The sequence below is a fragment of the Hyla sarda genome, chromosome 13 (genome assembly GCF_029499605.1).
Source record: "Hyla sarda isolate aHylSar1 chromosome 13, aHylSar1.hap1, whole genome shotgun sequence".
Taxonomy (NCBI): Eukaryota; Metazoa; Chordata; class Amphibia; order Anura; family Hylidae; genus Hyla; species Hyla sarda.
Genome location: NC_079201.1, coordinates 22,291,055 through 22,307,822, shown reverse-complemented (window position 1 = coordinate 22,307,822; position 16,768 = coordinate 22,291,055). Strand labels below are relative to the sequence as shown.

At 43.2% G+C, this 16,768-nt stretch overlaps 1 protein-coding gene across 12 annotated transcripts in view; it reads right to left on the bottom strand.

Moving 5' to 3' along the window:
• SDK2 (sidekick cell adhesion molecule 2) overlaps positions 1-16,768 on the bottom strand; it is a 727,771-nt gene that overhangs the window by 39,624 nt on the left and 671,379 nt on the right. For all 12 annotated transcript variants that reach the window (XM_056550647.1, XM_056550649.1, XM_056550648.1 and 9 more), the window contains 9 exons: positions 10,123-10,318; positions 9,211-9,309; positions 6,623-6,814; positions 4,595-4,716; positions 3,783-3,892; positions 3,257-3,407; positions 2,805-3,042; positions 2,088-2,203; positions 382-571 (listed from right to left, as the gene is read on the bottom strand). In XM_056550647.1, coding sequence (XP_056406622.1) covers positions 382-571; positions 2,088-2,203; positions 2,805-3,042; positions 3,257-3,407; positions 3,783-3,892; positions 4,595-4,716; positions 6,623-6,814; positions 9,211-9,309; positions 10,123-10,318 — 1,414 coding nt within the window. The remainder of the gene's footprint in view (positions 1-381; positions 572-2,087; positions 2,204-2,804; positions 3,043-3,256; positions 3,408-3,782; positions 3,893-4,594; positions 4,717-6,622; positions 6,815-9,210; positions 9,310-10,122; positions 10,319-16,768) is intronic.

Genomic DNA, 16,768 nt, shown 5'->3' with positions numbered 1-16,768 from the left:
GTCTGTTTTCTGCCACTACAATAAATGGACTTTTTATCTGTGATTTTACTTAACTGAGTGCGCCAAGACCTCGTGGATTTTCTACACCCATTCATATGATGCTTCTACAATCGGCCAAGGCTTCCTGAATGCCGATACCGGGGTGGCTGCACCGTTACCATATGCTATCATAGGTGGTTGTGTCTGGCACACAACCATAAAAGGTGAGCGAGATTGCCCCTATTGTCCCACCAGCACTTAAGAATACATCCATATCTTAAGGACTATCCCATGAGAAGCTCTGCTGTTTTTTTCTCTATATAGATACAATGCCTACAACATGACATTCTTGTTCCAGTAGTAAGAATCAGGCTAAATATGTCCCGAAGCACACATCCTTACCATCGTCCAGGGTTCTCTCCAGTATTGCCGGTGTGCTTGGTACTCCATCTCCTATCCTTGTGTATGCCAAGACCTGGATTTCGTAGAGAACGTATTTCCCCAGGTTGGTTAGCTGAACACTTCGGGAGGCATTACCTTCCACAAGCCAAAAGCGAGGAGGATTGTCCGAATCTTTCTCCTTGTAAAGAATCTATACAAGACAAGAAAAACAAGTAAGTTACTACTACCAGCAACCCAGGAGCTGTCCACAAGACAGAATTTCCTTGACACTTTCCAATGTTAAAAAGTAGCAAGAAACGTTGAAAAGGTTTAATGGGGACTTTTATTGTTCAGAAAAATTTCTTTAGGTTCAAAGCCGAAACATGGTACAAACTAATAGAAGAAAATAAGTCCTATTTATTTAGATGTGCACTTTTAGACAAATTTGGCATTTTACTCCTACAAACTATAGTTTTGGACTGGCATCTTAATGGATGTTTCGCCTTGTTCCAACATAGTGGTCCATAAGTGTATCCAATTCAGCGGTCCAAACACACTGAGCTTGCTGCTTACAATTAAGTATGAAAGACTTGATGTGTTCTAGAGTTCACCTTTAAATCAAGGTAATGTTTATTAAACAATAATTTGCCTAGAAGAGTTCTCCATTATGGACAACCCCTACTGTATAGAAGGGGTTGACAATAAATTGATCACAACATGTCCCCCCCTAGTGGTCAGTAGTAATCTGTGGAGCAAACCAACAGCAAGTGTTCAGTTTCTCTACGGCGCCACCACAAGGAAAATGAAGCATCACACAATGTCCATTGCAATAAGCTGTCTGTATAATGCCGGATGGGGCAGGTCCTCTAGAGCAAGAAATGCTTTATGTAGCTGCTGTCTACTCTGCTAAGATATAAATAAAGATAAGTGACCAGAAAAAAGTGTTTTACATATGTCTGGTAATCCAGAGTAGTGTTGAGCGCAAATATTTAAAATTATAATTTTTACCGCAAATGTTGGCACTTCAAGATTTCGCAAATATTTAGAATATAGTGATATATATTCATAATGATGAATATTCGTTTTTTTGAATTTTTGCAAATATTCGCGAATATTTGCGAATATCGGCACTTCCAGTCAGAGGACACTGGTCCCTCCCTTCTTTTAGGGGAAAGATATAATCGCACATGTGCACTATGCGAATTTCTTTATGAAAATTTCTTGACAAATTTTTGCATGAAAAAATAAATAAAAAAATGAACATAGCGAATATGCGGATTTCGCGAATATAGGATGAATATTCATCCATATATTTGCGAAATATCGCAAATTCGAATATGGCCTATGCCACTCAACACTAATCCATAGGTGAACATGTGATGCAACAAGCTGGATCCATTGCCCCCCCACATGATGTCCTATAGATTGAAATGGTGCACGGCTCTGGACCTATGGACTATTTGGGAAGGTTGTCCTCCAGTGTATGAATGCTGTATACAAAGCTTATTCATCCTGTGCAAACAGGCCAGATGGAAACTGTGCCGATCGCTGGACATATGTGAACCTGACGGATCTAAGGCAAGATAACAAATAAATGTAAACTCTGTTCTTGGTTTGTGACCCTTCTGCCTGCTTGTGAAAGCTCTGAGGCAAATGGACCTAGAAATAAGGCTTTATCATTTTGGACACCTTGGATGACATCTATATATGAATGTACGGCCCCTCACCTTGTAACCCAGGATGAGTCCATTCCGTTCTGGTTCTGGGATTTCGCTCCAACGTACCAAGATGCTGCTTGATGTTGTGGCCAGAGCAGAGACATTGCCGGGTCCAGAGGACGGAACTGAAAGCAGGAAACGGCCATAAGATGAGGTTTAGATATAACCATAGGAACAAATGGGATGTTTGCAATTCATTTATTGTATTTTCTATATTCCTATCCTCCCACGTACTATATCCAGCTTTAGAGTGGGGATGGAAATGCAAATAAACCAAATCCCTGGATCTTCTGCACATCTGCTATAAAGTTCTCTTCATTTAAACACTGGCAGCGCTCCTGACTTCCCAGGATATACTCCTCTAAGCCAGTGTTTTCCCAACCAGGGTGCCTCCAGCTGTTGCAAAACTACAACCACCAGCATGCCCGGATGCTGGGGGTTGTTGTTTTGCAACAGCTGGAGGCACCCTGGTCGGGAAACACCACTCTAAGCTTACCCAATGTCACAAAAAAACGGACATACACCTGTTTGACCCCCAATATATAAACTCAGCTGAGCATAAATGTGTTCTGAATGGAAAGGGGAGTGAGCTGCTGCTGGACACCTTGTCAGCCCAATATTTTTCCCTCCTTGACATCTGCTGTTGTGGGTAGAAGGGACCCCCTCCCCCCATACACTTTAGACAATTCTTCAGACCTAACCAAAGATATCAGACTTATCTCTTACCTGACTCCCTGGTCCTCGCCACCACAACGGGACTCCAGGGCCCAGATCCAATGCTGTTAAAGGCAACAACTTGCACAGAATATTCTGTCCACTCTTCTAGATCTTCAATAGTGTACTCCCTCTCGATGCGGTCATGAATGACGTGGGTGGAGGACTTCCCTTTTGCATCGGTTCTCACGTATCGGATCTTATACCCCACAGATTCAGGATTACCATTATATGCTGTCTCTGGTAAGGGCTGCGGGAAGGAATGACTTGTGAGAAGCTAGGAAGCAGTACTGGGTATTTTTTTCTAACCAGGTTTGACTATTAGTCATGTGGCTGGTTCAGCCCCTGCACATTCACAAAGGGGGGGGGGGGGGGGGAGTTTCTTTCTGGGGGTGCAAGTATATGTAGGGTACATGTGGGAATATGTCTCCATAATGAATTAGTAAATCTGGATTCACACTCACCACCCAGCGCACCCACAGGCTGGTCTGACTGGCCGTCCGCAGGGTCACGTTAGTTGGAAACATGTCTGGTGGGGCCTGCAATGTATGGATCCTTCTGGAAACCAGACTGGGGGGGCTGGTACCTACAATGTTCACTTGTCGCATCCGAAAACTGGAAAAAACAGTATTTCTCATGAGTACATGTAACATTATGCAATAGATCCCCCCCCCCCCTCTCAATGACCACAATTAGAGATGAGCGAATTTACAGTAAATTCGATTCGTCACAAACTTCTCGGCACGGCAGTTGATGACTTTTCCTGCATAAATGAGTTCAGCTTTCAGGTGCTCCCGTGGGCTGGAAAAGGTGGATACAGTCCTAGGAGACTCTTTCCTAGGACTGTATCCACCTTTTCCAGCCCACCGGAGCATTGGAAAGCTGAACTAATTTATGCAGGATAAGTCATCAACTGCCGAGCCGAGAAGTTCGTGACGAATCGAATTTACTGTAAATTCGCTCATCTCTAACCACAATGCTTCGACTTACCAATAGAAGGTGAAAGGAGTCAGCCCAGGAACCACCAGAGAACGGGCATTGGGCTCATTGGGCAACTGATGTATGAGAAGCCATTCTTCAGATTCCCCTTGTGTTCCAACCTTACATAGTTAGAATGCCAGATGTTATGGAAATGTAAAAGAAAAAAAATAAAGGATTTCTGTGTATTATGGTATTTTCACATGCTGCGGATTTGTTGCATATTATGACTTCCCTATTTAAGTTAAAGGGGTACTCCGGTGGAAAACTTTATTTTATTTTTTTAAATCAACTGGTGCCAGAAAGTTAAACAGATTTGTAAATTACTTCTATTTAAAAAATCTTAATCCTTCCAGTACTTATTAGCTGCTGAATACTACAGAGGAAATTCTTTTCTTTTTGGAACACAGAGCTCTCTGCTGACATCACAAGCACAGTGCTCTCTGCTGTCCATTTTTAAGAACTGTCCAGAGTAGGAAAAAAATCCCCATAGCAAACATATGCTGCTCTGAACAGTTCCTAAAATGGACAGAGATGTCAGCAGAGAGCAATGTGGTCATGATGTCAGCAGAGAGCACTGTGCTCGTGATGTCAGCAGAGAGCTCTGTGTTCCAAAAAGAAAATAATTTCCTCTGTAGTATTCAGCAGCTAATAAGTACTGGAAGGATTAAGATTTTTTAATAAAAGTAATTTACAAATCTGTTTAACTTTCTGGCACCAGTTGATTAAAAAAAAAAAAAAAAGGGTTTTCCGCCAGAGTTCCCCTTTAATTGAGAAGATCTGCAGCATATACCCTTAGAGACATGTGCTTCCAGTTTCCTTACCTGGGCTTCCACTTGCCACCTAGAGATGGATGTTTTCCCATCATAACCTGGTCGGAACTGAAGTGTAACAGAGCGAGGTCCAATGTTAGTTATGGCGATATTGGTGGGCGCTCCAGGTAGTTCTGTAGGACGATAGTACAGACCATATTAGAAACTACATCATCACTGTATAATGTACAGCATCTTCTTTAAAGTCATGTGATTCAGCTTATCATTTATAAGATCTCTGCTTGCTGTCAGTTAATGTAAAGTTTCCCATTTGCATTCAGAGGATCATGTCCTGCTGAAACAGAAGCACAGCTTTTTAGTGTATCTGATACTTTTAATGGGTTTTCTGGGCATGCACAGTGAAGCAGAAGCCGGTCGTGATGTGTTACTGCAGCTCAGCTTCAATCCACTTAAAGGAGATCTCCAGCGAAAAATAACTTTTACCCTATTCACAAGATAGAGGATACGCCGCGGCCCGCCGCGATCACTGGGACGGACCTGACGCTCAGTGAGGTGCGCGTGCTGCAGCCGGCACACGCTCCATTCATTGGTGGTGGCCCAGTACGGGAGATGTTACCCCGTACCTTCACTGTCCTATCAGGCAGCATCCTTCAGTGTCCCCGGGGCCTCCTGCATTAGGTTCCCCATTGTAAATATGTTGTACTGTATAAAATGTGTTATCACCTTAAGAGTTGTACCATTTGACATACCATGTGATGTACCATGTGATTGTTACCCAGGAGGTACCAGTGACCAGCTGACCGCAAGAGTGACCTATGGGCTCCCTGCTAGTCTTCCCCATAAAAGCATACGGGTATCCAGTATAGGAGATTTCTATTGTGTATGCAAAACTACAGATAAAGGATATGTGGACATGCTGGGAGCTGTAGTTTTAAAACAGCTGGAGGCAACACTGCTCTTACACAGTTATTTACAAACATTGCAGCTTCAGTTTTTACCAAACTACAACTCCCAGCATCCTGAAATAGTCAAAGCTTTCTCGGACTCCTGAATGACAAAGAAGTTGATCAGACATTCAGGAGTTTGTGAAAGATGAATGACAAACACAGTGACAGCTATGCTGATTAGCATCCAGCTTTACTAGGAGAAGATAAAACAGATAGAACATGTATTCATAAAAATGCTGTACTTTTATCTATAAAATCCTTGCACTAATTTTATATTAAGATCTATTCTTATATTTATACATTTTATCCTGTTATGAATTCACCATAATGTCTTCTGATTACTGCAGGCAAGCTCCAAGCATCTTCCTCTGTGTAACATGACACAGCATAAAACCAGAGAGGAAAGGGTTACAGAGTAGAGAGTACTGATTGGCTAGCTGCACAAACTTGCTCCTGTGAGGGAGACCGACTGACACGCCCCCTCCAGCCTGCACAATGAAAAAGTAACTCACCAGCAGATAAATGCTTATATCTCTGGATATATAGGTCCGAGACACATAAAAGTTATATGCACATGATCAGGATTGGGTCCTGAGTAACATATAACTTTTTTTCCTTTTTTTTGCACTATGACAGGTACGCTTTAAGGATTTAAAAAATGTTTTTGTAGTGTACACAATATGATTTTTAGTTTTTCTACATTTCTATTGTTACCCCCTGCAGAGCAAAGTTCAGCTATGAAATCTAAGTAGATCAAATTTTTGCAGAATTGTTGCTTTCCGCCTCACGGTAGGAGATCAAGTAGCCTGGACCCTGTGATTTTTCATAAGCGCTATTCTAGTCCATTTTGTCAGGCAGCGGTTGCCCAAATGAGATTAATTACTATTATTGTCTTTGCAATTGTGGTTTCCATCGGAGAGATGGCGAGGTGACGAGCTGCTGCAGAGCCGATGACAGATTAGTCTTTTGTAATAAAGAACAATTATATTATCAAGTACCTCTGCTAATGGAAAATCACACAAAAGCAAAGTCAAAGATGCCACAATGCCAATGCTCTGTTCCAGTAAATATTAAAAAGGGAAAAAGTGGTAAAGCTTTTCCGGTGATCACTATGTACTGTCACCATACCAACCTGGTGGTACACCGGAAGAGATGGTGGAGGAAACTACTGCTCCTTGACCCTTTGAGGTCATGCCAGCCACCTGGATGGTATAGGTGGTGAGTGACGTCAAGCCAGTGACCCGATACTCCAAGGTGAGGTTGGGCAGATAGTGCGTTACTCTGGTGTTTGTCTGGTTAAACTCCTCCCAGGAGATCTTATATCCTGAAAAACACAAGTAAGTATTATTAGTAGACTATAAAACCAACAGGATTATTAGCAGACTATAAAACCAAACTTTTATTAGGGAAGGGGTTAAATGATCTTCATTCACTTTTTTTTTGCAATGTTGTAACTCCCATAGGGACCTATAACACTGTACACACTGATCTTTTATATTGATCAATAGTTTCTCATAGGAAACCATTGATCAAAGATTCTGCCGCTTGACTGCTCATGCCTGGATCTCAGGCACTGAGCAGTCATTTGGCGATTGGACACCAGGAGGCAAGGTTAGGGACCCTCCTGCTGTGTCACAGCTGTTCGGGATGCCGCGATTTCGCCGCGGACATCCCGAACAGCCCCCTGAGTTAACCGGCAATGATTTATTTTCACTTTAGACGTGGCATTCAACTTTGAACGATGCGTCTAAAGGGTTAATAGCGAGCGGTACCGCGATCAGTGCCGCGCATTATTAGCCACGGGTCCTGGCCATTGTTAGAGGCCACACTGTGGCCCTGGTTATAGAATGGGAACAGACTCGTGACGTACCGGTACGTCATGGGTCCTTAAGGGGTTAAACATTATTGCATCGATCATGAATTAGAAGATGTTAATATTTAGTTTGTGCACCCGGCTAGGGAGTCATGAACCTGGGTTGTGGCTTGTCGCTCCTGAGATGGTGATCATTGACTCTGGGTTTACGTGTGCCTCGGGTTTTATGTCTTGCTGATAACAAGGATTATACATTGCTTGTTATTCAGAATCATTTTAAGAAAAGCTTCACTAAACAGCGCATACATTCTTAGTGTCAAATGATTGTATTTCTGCTGGGCAAGTGCCCACCAGGGACAGCAGGTGACCAGGGCTTGGCAGTGCTAGGTTTTTTGCTTATGTTCTACAGAACTGTGGGTTTTTGACCTGAACATTAGTCAAACATGACGTGACATTTGTAGTAATATCTTCAGCATCTTTTGGCAGCTGCTTTTCATATTACTCTGTAATAAATTGTTATGGAAGTAGCTTTGTCTGGGTCACCCTACATCACAATTTACCGTATTTCGTCCTATAGGACGCACCGGCGTATAAGACGCACCCAATTTTTAGGGGCAAAATCTAAAAAAATAAAGATTTTGAACCCAATAGTGGTCTTCAACCTGCGGACCTCCAGATGTTGCAAAACTACAACTCCCAGCTTGCTGGGAGTTGTAGTTTTGCAACATCTGGAGGTCCGCAGATTGAAGACCACTGCAGGAGATGGTAATACTCACGTGTCCCCGCCGCTCCGGACCCGTCACTGCTGCCCTGGATGTCGCTCCATCGCTGTCGCCGTGTCCCCGTCGCTCTGGAACGTCTCTGCTGGCGGCCGGGTATCCTCGCTCTCCGTCGCCGCCATCACGTCGTTACACACGCCGACGCACGTACGCGACGACGTGATGACGAGGAAGGAGAGCGCCGGCCATACAGGGGATCCCTGAACGGAGAAGACACCAAGGAGGCAGGTAAGGTCCCTCCCGGCGTCCTGTAAACACTAACCCGGCTGTTCAGTCGGACTGTTCGGGACCACCGCGGTGAAATCGCGGCGGTCCCGAACAGCCCGACTGAACAGCCGGTTTAGTGTTACTTTCCCTTCAGACGCGGCGGTCAGCTTTGATCGCCGCGTCTGAAGGGTTAATACAGGGCATCACCGCGATCGGTGATGTCCTGTATTAGCCGCGGGTCCCGGCCGTTGATGGCTGCAGGGACCGCCGCGATAGGGGTGTATTCGCCGTATAAGACGCACCGACTTTCCCCCCCCCCAGTTTTGGGGAAGAAAAAGTGCGTCTTATACGGCGAAAAATACGGTAGATGTTATTTGTAATGATGGCAGGATTTTTTTTGTCACATATTTCAATATTTTTATCTCTAGCCATTGTAGCACTACAATAACCAGCAGAGGAGTAGCTGGAAGCCCTTGGACCCTGGCGCATCAGCTCCACTTGGGCCCTACCCCCACCATGCGCAGTGAAACGCGTTGCATTGTTGTCAATAAACCAGTTGGTGGATTACCTCTGGTGCCGAGGTTCCTTGTCCTGGTCAGCGCCGTAAATCCTGTACCCATGAAGTCCTGCTCTATTTGAAAATATTTTATAGGTATGTGTTGCTATATACGCCATATGCTTCCACTAAACATTGGACTTTATAGGCTTCCCACTTTTGTTTTTTTCTGGTCAGGGGTGGGGTTATATAGGTTGTTTTTTCTGTTTGTATTTCTTTCTATGTTGAAAAACTTTAATAATAAATATCTGATTTAAAAAAAAAAAAAAACTTTTTGTCTCCTAAACTATTTAATGAGGCAGGCCAGCCAAATCCTATAACTGCAGACCCACATATTCAACTTCTCACCACATAGTCTAACCTACCGGTGAGCACCCCATTCTTCTCTGTAGGCTCCTGCCAGGTCACTCTTAAGGATGTATCCAAGATGTCATCAAAGCCGAGACTGCCCACAGGTCCAGGAACTGAAATAACATAAACAATCTCAGGTGAATTCAGGCTGGATAGTAAAACTACAAAGTCCCCATATGGTAATCCAACCATTTGCCCCTATTGTCAAAGCCTTATGATATACTGTATACTCCACCTTCCCCCAACGGATCCCTCCCAATAGCCATAATGTGACCTATCATCCACATTTGGCTTTTAAAAATATCCTCAATGTTTCAGATCTTTCTATAAGACTGTCTGCTCCTTTATCATCCATTGAACAATGTGTATTTTCTGATGAAATTATTTATGTTGCCCGTTAGTGATGCATGTAGGTAGTCCAGCACAAGAGATGGATCAAAATGGCCACCGGTCCCTAGCACTGGAGAAGAATGTCCACCAGTCCCCAACACTGGAGCAAGATGGCCACCATTTCCAAGCACTGGGACTATATTGTCGTTTGTCTTAGCACTGGAGGGAGCAGGATGGCTACTTCACACCCAGCACTGGTGTTTTCTCCCATTTAACATTTATGGAATAACAATTCGATATGTCATTATTCTATGATCAATGGGATAAATCAATACATTCAGCTATTTCTCCAGCAAAGAGTCCGTATGTGCAGCTGAATCTTTGTCGTGAACAGGGGACTTGGCAAATGCTATACAATGAAAGCCGTCACCTGGTTCCTATGGGAAGCAACTCCAATATTTCATTATGTATTTTTTTTCCTTAATAAATGTCACCCAATTAATCCATTGTAAAGTGCTAAGGAAGTAGATGGACCGCCGCCCTGCCTCCTATATCTCCAGCAGTATACTGAAGGTTATTGTATATGGCTTCCATACCATCCTCATGAGTCCAGACCAGCTGTGGAGGGCTGCGGGGTCCATCTCCTGGGCTGGTGAAGCACAGGACGGAGATCACGTAGCTGTGATACTTCTGTAAGCCGGTGATGAAGCCAACATGAGTGCTGTCCTGGAAATTGGGTCTGACTGTTACCACGGTGATATCGTCTTCTTTAGATGGGTCCCAGGCCATGAGCTGTGAAGGAAAGACATTTATTTCCCAGATCCCTGAACTTACAATGGCCTCAACATACAATGGGCTTTCCTGGACAATTGTAACTTGAAACCAGACTCAACATACAATACTACAGACAGTCCAGATCTGTGAAATGTGTCAATTGCTGGAAGAACCAACCAATCAGAATGGGCATTTCACTGGTAAAACCCCTGTATTACTGAAGTGTATGCACTGACTGGTGTCTGGTAGCGTCTCCCTATATAGGGAGGTATTACATGTTATGTACTACTCTTTGCCTGTGCCAGAGTTAGCTGCTCCTTTGGACACCAGGTGGGGCGGCTCCATTTAAAACATTTTGGGACACTGTGTGTACTGTACAGGACCCTGAAGAAGCTCCTGTCCTCTACATAGACAGTGATTACAGCTCCCAGCAGATCTTTATTACTTTTATATGTAAGAACATGCTTTATCTATATTATCTACCTATTTTTCTTTAATCTTGACTTTTTCCTATTTTTGAATGACATTACCAGGTTTCTGTAGAGTTATGGTTTCAACATACAATGGTCGTCCTGGAATCAATTAATATTGTAACTTGAGGGACCACTGAATAGTGCCAGATATAAACTAATAGACACTAGACAGATATAGGTGATAAGTCATAAGGCTATTCATATGAACAACACATTGTGACTATTCTTAACATCCTGGATAATTAAAAGCCCCACTGGCTTCACAGTCTGCAATTGTCAAATCTAACATCTATACATTTCTAATTGTTTTCTCCTTAGGGTGCATTTACACTATGTTTTTTACACTAAGATTTTGTGGGCCATATCTGGTTTTGTTGCCGGACTGAAAACCGTGGTCTGCCAAGGCTTTTAGTCCGTCAATAAAACTGATACAGTTCAAAAATGCTGTTCTCCCCGGCAGTGAGACGGTAGAGCAGCGAGTCAGGGAGTAAAGGGCCCGACCCAGCACTTCTCCCAGCTTGTTCAGTGGGGATCTGAACACACAGATCCTAGACAATCAAAACTTTTGACCTGTCTACAAACATATTCCCTATCCACGGTATAGGGAAAACCTAGCACATCAGTAGGGGTCCGAATGCTGAGACCCCCCCAATCCAGTATCAATAGTGTGCATGCTCATCCTGTGCTCCATTTACTCCCTATAAAGTTTCCAAATAGTAATACCCCAAGTACTGATAAGTAGATTGGGGATATCTTCTATGGAATTAACCCTTTAACTCCTTTTCTCTGTCTCTCATTTTCTTCAGGGGTGTTGGCCACAGGTCCTCGTCCACTAATCCATTACCTGGAATCTTTATGATCATGGCTATTTCATGTGTATTCTAATGCTCTCTATATGACTTTGTCCCTCATTTTTTTATGGAACCTGCAATGCAGCTGTGAACAGTGAGTAACTCCTCCTACATATTTCCATGATGTTTTAATTTAGTAATTTCAGTCTATAAAAGTGTGATGTGTCCAAAAATGTTGGCACAAAATGTGAATTTGAAAAGTGGCCTACAAGGAGTCATAGTTTTATAGTAAAAAGATGAAAATTTTGCAATTTGGATGCAAATGCAGATCTGTTCATGCTCCTTTTTGACTGCTGTTTCATGCTTCTTATTGAATCGGGCCCTTACGGAACTAATAAATTTGGTGTACATCGTTTCAGCTATCTCTTCTACTTGTATTCGATACACCCCGGTGGCCTGTAAGCGTGATGGGCTCCCTAGCACCTATAATATCCCCTGCAGCACACTAAAAGTGACGAAAATAAATCCAGAGTTAAAATGAGTGACTCTCCATCAGGAGATGTTCAGGCAGATGTCCTATTATGTGCACAGAGAGATAAATGACTTGTGCCGAGCCGTCCTCTCCATTCTTTACTTACACTAAGGCTCTTATAATGAATCAACAAACAAGTCATTGCAGACGTCTTCTATCTCTTTATCTGCCGCCTTCCAGCATCTTACGTAACTGGAAAGCCTTGGCTGGCCACTTAAGAGCACAATGTTCTCTCCTCCCTATGTGATTGGCCCAGGCCTCCAGCTGCTGCCGCTTCTTCACTCTATCCAATAGACCATAAGGCATTTTATAGCTGTGCTTCATGGGTCTCTCCACTTAAAGGGGCACTCCGCTGCTCAGCGTTTGGAACAATCTGTTCCGAACGCTGGAGCCGGAAGCTCGTGACATCAAAGCCCGCCCCCTCATGACATCACGCCCCACCCCCTCAATGCAAGTCTATGGGAGGGGGCGTGACACTTATCCCTATCTTTTGGATAGGGGGTAAGTGATCCTGCATGGCAGCACTCCTTTAAAGATGTCTGACTGACAGTGGTGACCTTTGTAACATGGCACTATAGCGCTTATGGTATGGTCCACATGACTACATTCCGCACTGATCTGGAAGCAGAATTGGACTTCTGTGTCCAAATCGACTCATTTCTGCCTGCAAATCCATCTTCAGTTGACTTCAATGGGAAATGGCTTTGACTGTCCACTCGGCTGAAGATAAAGGCCCTGATTTACGTGGAGTGGAGGTTTTGTTGGTTTTTTTTGCTGTTCAGACCCTTTTTTTTTCCATGGTATTAAAGGGGTATTCCAGGAAAAAAACTTTTTTTTATATATCAACTGGCTCCAGAAAGTTAAACAGATTTGTAAATTACTTCTATTAAAAAATCTTAATCCTTTCAGTACTTATGAGCTTCTGAAGTTAAGGTTGTTCTTTTCTGTCTAAGTGCTCTCTGATGACACGTGTCTTGGGAAACGCCCAGTTTAGAAGAGGTTTGCTATGGGGATTTGCTTCTAAACTGGGCGTTTCCCGAGACACGTGTCATCAGAGAGCACTTAGAAAAGAACAACCTTAACTTCAGAAGCTCATAAGTACTGAAAGGATTAAGATTTTTTAATAGAAGTCATTTACAAATCTGTTTAACTTTCTGGAGCCAGTTGATATATAAAAAAAAATGTTTTTACCTGGATAACCCCTTTAACTAATTTACTCCGCTTTCGGCAACTTTATACATGCTTTGTGTATGGTTTTCTCCCCAGAAAAATTCACATGATTTTCAGAGTGGTTTTCAGAAAAGACGAGTGCTTTTGGATGAAATGTAGGGAACACTCCTCTTTTCCCGAAAACCATGCACATTTTGTAGGTTTTTTGAGTTTTTTCTGTTGCACATTCAGAATTTACACAGAATTTAGGCGCACAACCCGACAAAAAGAGTCGGAATGCTGTTAGTAAATGAGGTGTCACGTCAGATTTTCATATGAAATCCCATCATAAAACGAACAGATTTCAGTAATAGGTTTTGAAGCTTACATTTTCAGCCTTCTAATTTTGCCCTATGAACCAGTCCTTATTGTTAAAGGGGTACTCCGGTGAAAAACTTTTTTTTTTTATCAACTGGTGCCAAAAAGTCAAACAGATTTGTAAATTACTTCTATTAAAAAATCTTAAGCCTTCCTGTACTTATTAGCTGCTGAATACTACAGTGGAAATTCTTTTCCATTTGAAACACAGAGCTCTCTGCTGACATCTCTGTCCATTTTAGGAACTGTCCAGAACAGCATATGTTTTCTATGGGGATTTCCTTTTACATTGGCAGCTCCTAAAATGGACAGAGATGTCAGCAGAGAGCACTGTGCTCATGATGTCAGCAGAGAGCTCTGTGTTTCAAACGGAAAAGAATTTCCACTGTAGTATTCAGCAGCTAATAAGTACAGGAAGGATTAAGATTTTTTAATAGAAGTAATTTACAAGTCTGTTTAACTTTCTGGCACCAGTTGATTTAAAAAAAAATTTTCACCGGAGTACCCCTTTAAGTCAACAAATGGGAGCTGCCTATACCACAACGTGCCACATACACCTATGCCACTTATTTATCTCTTAAAGGGGTAGTCCAGTGGTGATAAATGTATCACCTATCCTAAGGATAGGGGATAAGTTTGAGATCGCGGGGGGTCCGACCGCTGGGGCCCCCTGTGATCTCTCTGTACGGGGCACCGGCTCTCCGGCCAGATAGCGGGTATCGACCTCCGCACGAAGCGGCGTCCGACACGCCCCCTCAATACATCGCTATGGCAGAGCCGGAGATTGCCGAAGGCAGCGCTTCGGCTTTGCCAGACAGTTGTATTGAGGGGGCGTGTCGGCCGCCGCTTCGTGCGGAGGTCTACACGCCCCCTTCCCGCGGGCTGTCGGGGCTCCGTACAGGAGATCACGAGGGGCCCCAGCGGTCGGACCCCCCGCAATCTCAAACTTATCCCCTATCCTTAGGATAGGGGATAAGTTGTTCACCACTGGACTACTCCTTTAAGGTTGCATAAATCAGTAGTCTCTAACCTGTGGCCCTTTAGATGTTGCAAAACTACAACTCCCAGCATGCCCGGACAGCCAACGGCTGTCCGGGCATGCTGGGAGTTGTAGTTTTGCAACATCTAAAGGGCTACAGATTGAACACCACTGGCATAGACAGAAATTGAAATGGGTCATTGTGACTATTCTACATACCGAGGAAGAACGGCCATAAGAAATCCAGACTTCTGATGACGTCACTGTAGGACGCCCTGATCTCCTATATGCTGAATAATCAGCTCATCCATTTTTATTTTTTATTTATTTTTTTTAGTCACTACTGCTAGACTAGAATACTTCCCGCCGTTCTAGTCCCACTTGTGACTACATCTATCCTCCGCGCTATCCTCACATCACCGGCGCATAATGCAGTGTTTTTTGTGTTTTTGGACTGTATAAAAAAAAAAAAACCTGTAAAAAATGTTTTACCATCCCAGACAGTGTTTTATCGTAGATGCGAGTTCTGCAGGCTCGGCTGCTCTCCCTGACTCACAGTAACAGATTAGCTGCATTAGGCGGATTGTTGAATCTTATTATTACATTACAAGGACAACTGAGTAAGTTTGGCAGCAGGCCCACGCTTCCGCCCCTGACCACTAGATGTCAGCGCTGTAATGAGGAATGGCCGCACCCGGCAGCGGGTAATGAAATGAACTTTCACTACATAAATTCATAAATTGTGCAATTACGGAAATACTCCTGGGCCCTGTACACAATGCAGAGTTTATTGCAGCAAGTGCAGTTCATATCTGCGTTCTATAAGGCTCGCGAGTAATATGGAGGCCGCTCTATATTGTTTCTCCGCGGTTATTTAAGCCGCACATGGGAAATATCTCCCGAAATGTGGGATAATATTTGCTGAAAATGCAAACGTAACGTAAAAATCCAGGTCATGCGCTCTGTTAACTATTGCCCCATATAACTGCACGGGATGAATTACCATAAGGGTATGTGCACTAAAATAGAGAGATTTATTCTAGTACATTGCTGTAGAGAGAGCGTCTCAATAGGGAGAAAAAATTGTTATGAAAATGTACTAGAGATGAGCGAACTTACAGTAAATTCGATTCGTCACGAACTTCTCGGCTCGGCAGTTGATGACTTTTCCTGCATAAATGAGTTCAGCTTTCCGGTGCTCCGGCGGGCTGGAAAAGGTGGATACAGTCCTAGGAAAGAGTCTCCTAGGACTGTATCCACCTTTTCCAGCCCACCGGAGCACCTGAAAGCTGAACTAATTTATGCAGGAAAAGTCAGCAACCGCCGAGCTGAGAAGTTCGTGACGAATCGAATTTACTGTAAGTTCGCTCATCTCTAAAAATTACTCTACAAAAAAATTATGAAAATTGCCTCCAGCTGTTGCAAAACTACAACTCCCAGCATGCCCGGACAGCCGTTGGCTGTCCGGGCATGCTGGGAGTTGTAGTTTTGCCACAGCTGGAGGACCACAGTTTGGAGACCACTGCTACAAGTGGTTGGTTCGATTGAACACAGATAGTGTAGGATGTTGTTATGAGTTGTTCATAATATCTCTGCTTGCTGTCAGCTGCATCCAGAGGCAGAAAACCTGTTTTAGATCTCTTACTACTCTCAGCTGAACTTTGTTTCAATTGAATCCGGTCCAGGCAATGAGATGAGATTAAAGGGTTTATTCAGGAAAAAACATATATATATATATATATATATATATATATATATATATATACTGGCTCCAGAAAGTTAAACAGATATGTAAATTACTTCTATTAAAAAATCTTAATCCTTTCAGTACTTATGAGCTTCTGAAGTTAAGGTTGTTCTTTTGTGCTCTCTGATGACACGTGTCTCGGGAACCGCCCAGTTTAGAAGCAAATCCCCATAGCAATCCTTTTCTACTCTGTGCAGTTCCTGAGACAAGCAGAGATGTCAGCAGAGAGCACTGTTGCCAGACAGAAAACAACAACTCAACTTCAGCAGCTGATAATTATTGGAAGGATTAAGATTTTTTTAATAGAAGTAATTTACAAATCTGTTTAACTTTCTGGAGCCAGTTGATATATAACTTTTTTTTCCCTGGATATCCCCTTTAATACATAAGCAGCAGAATTCTCCCCTCCGTTGGCTTGT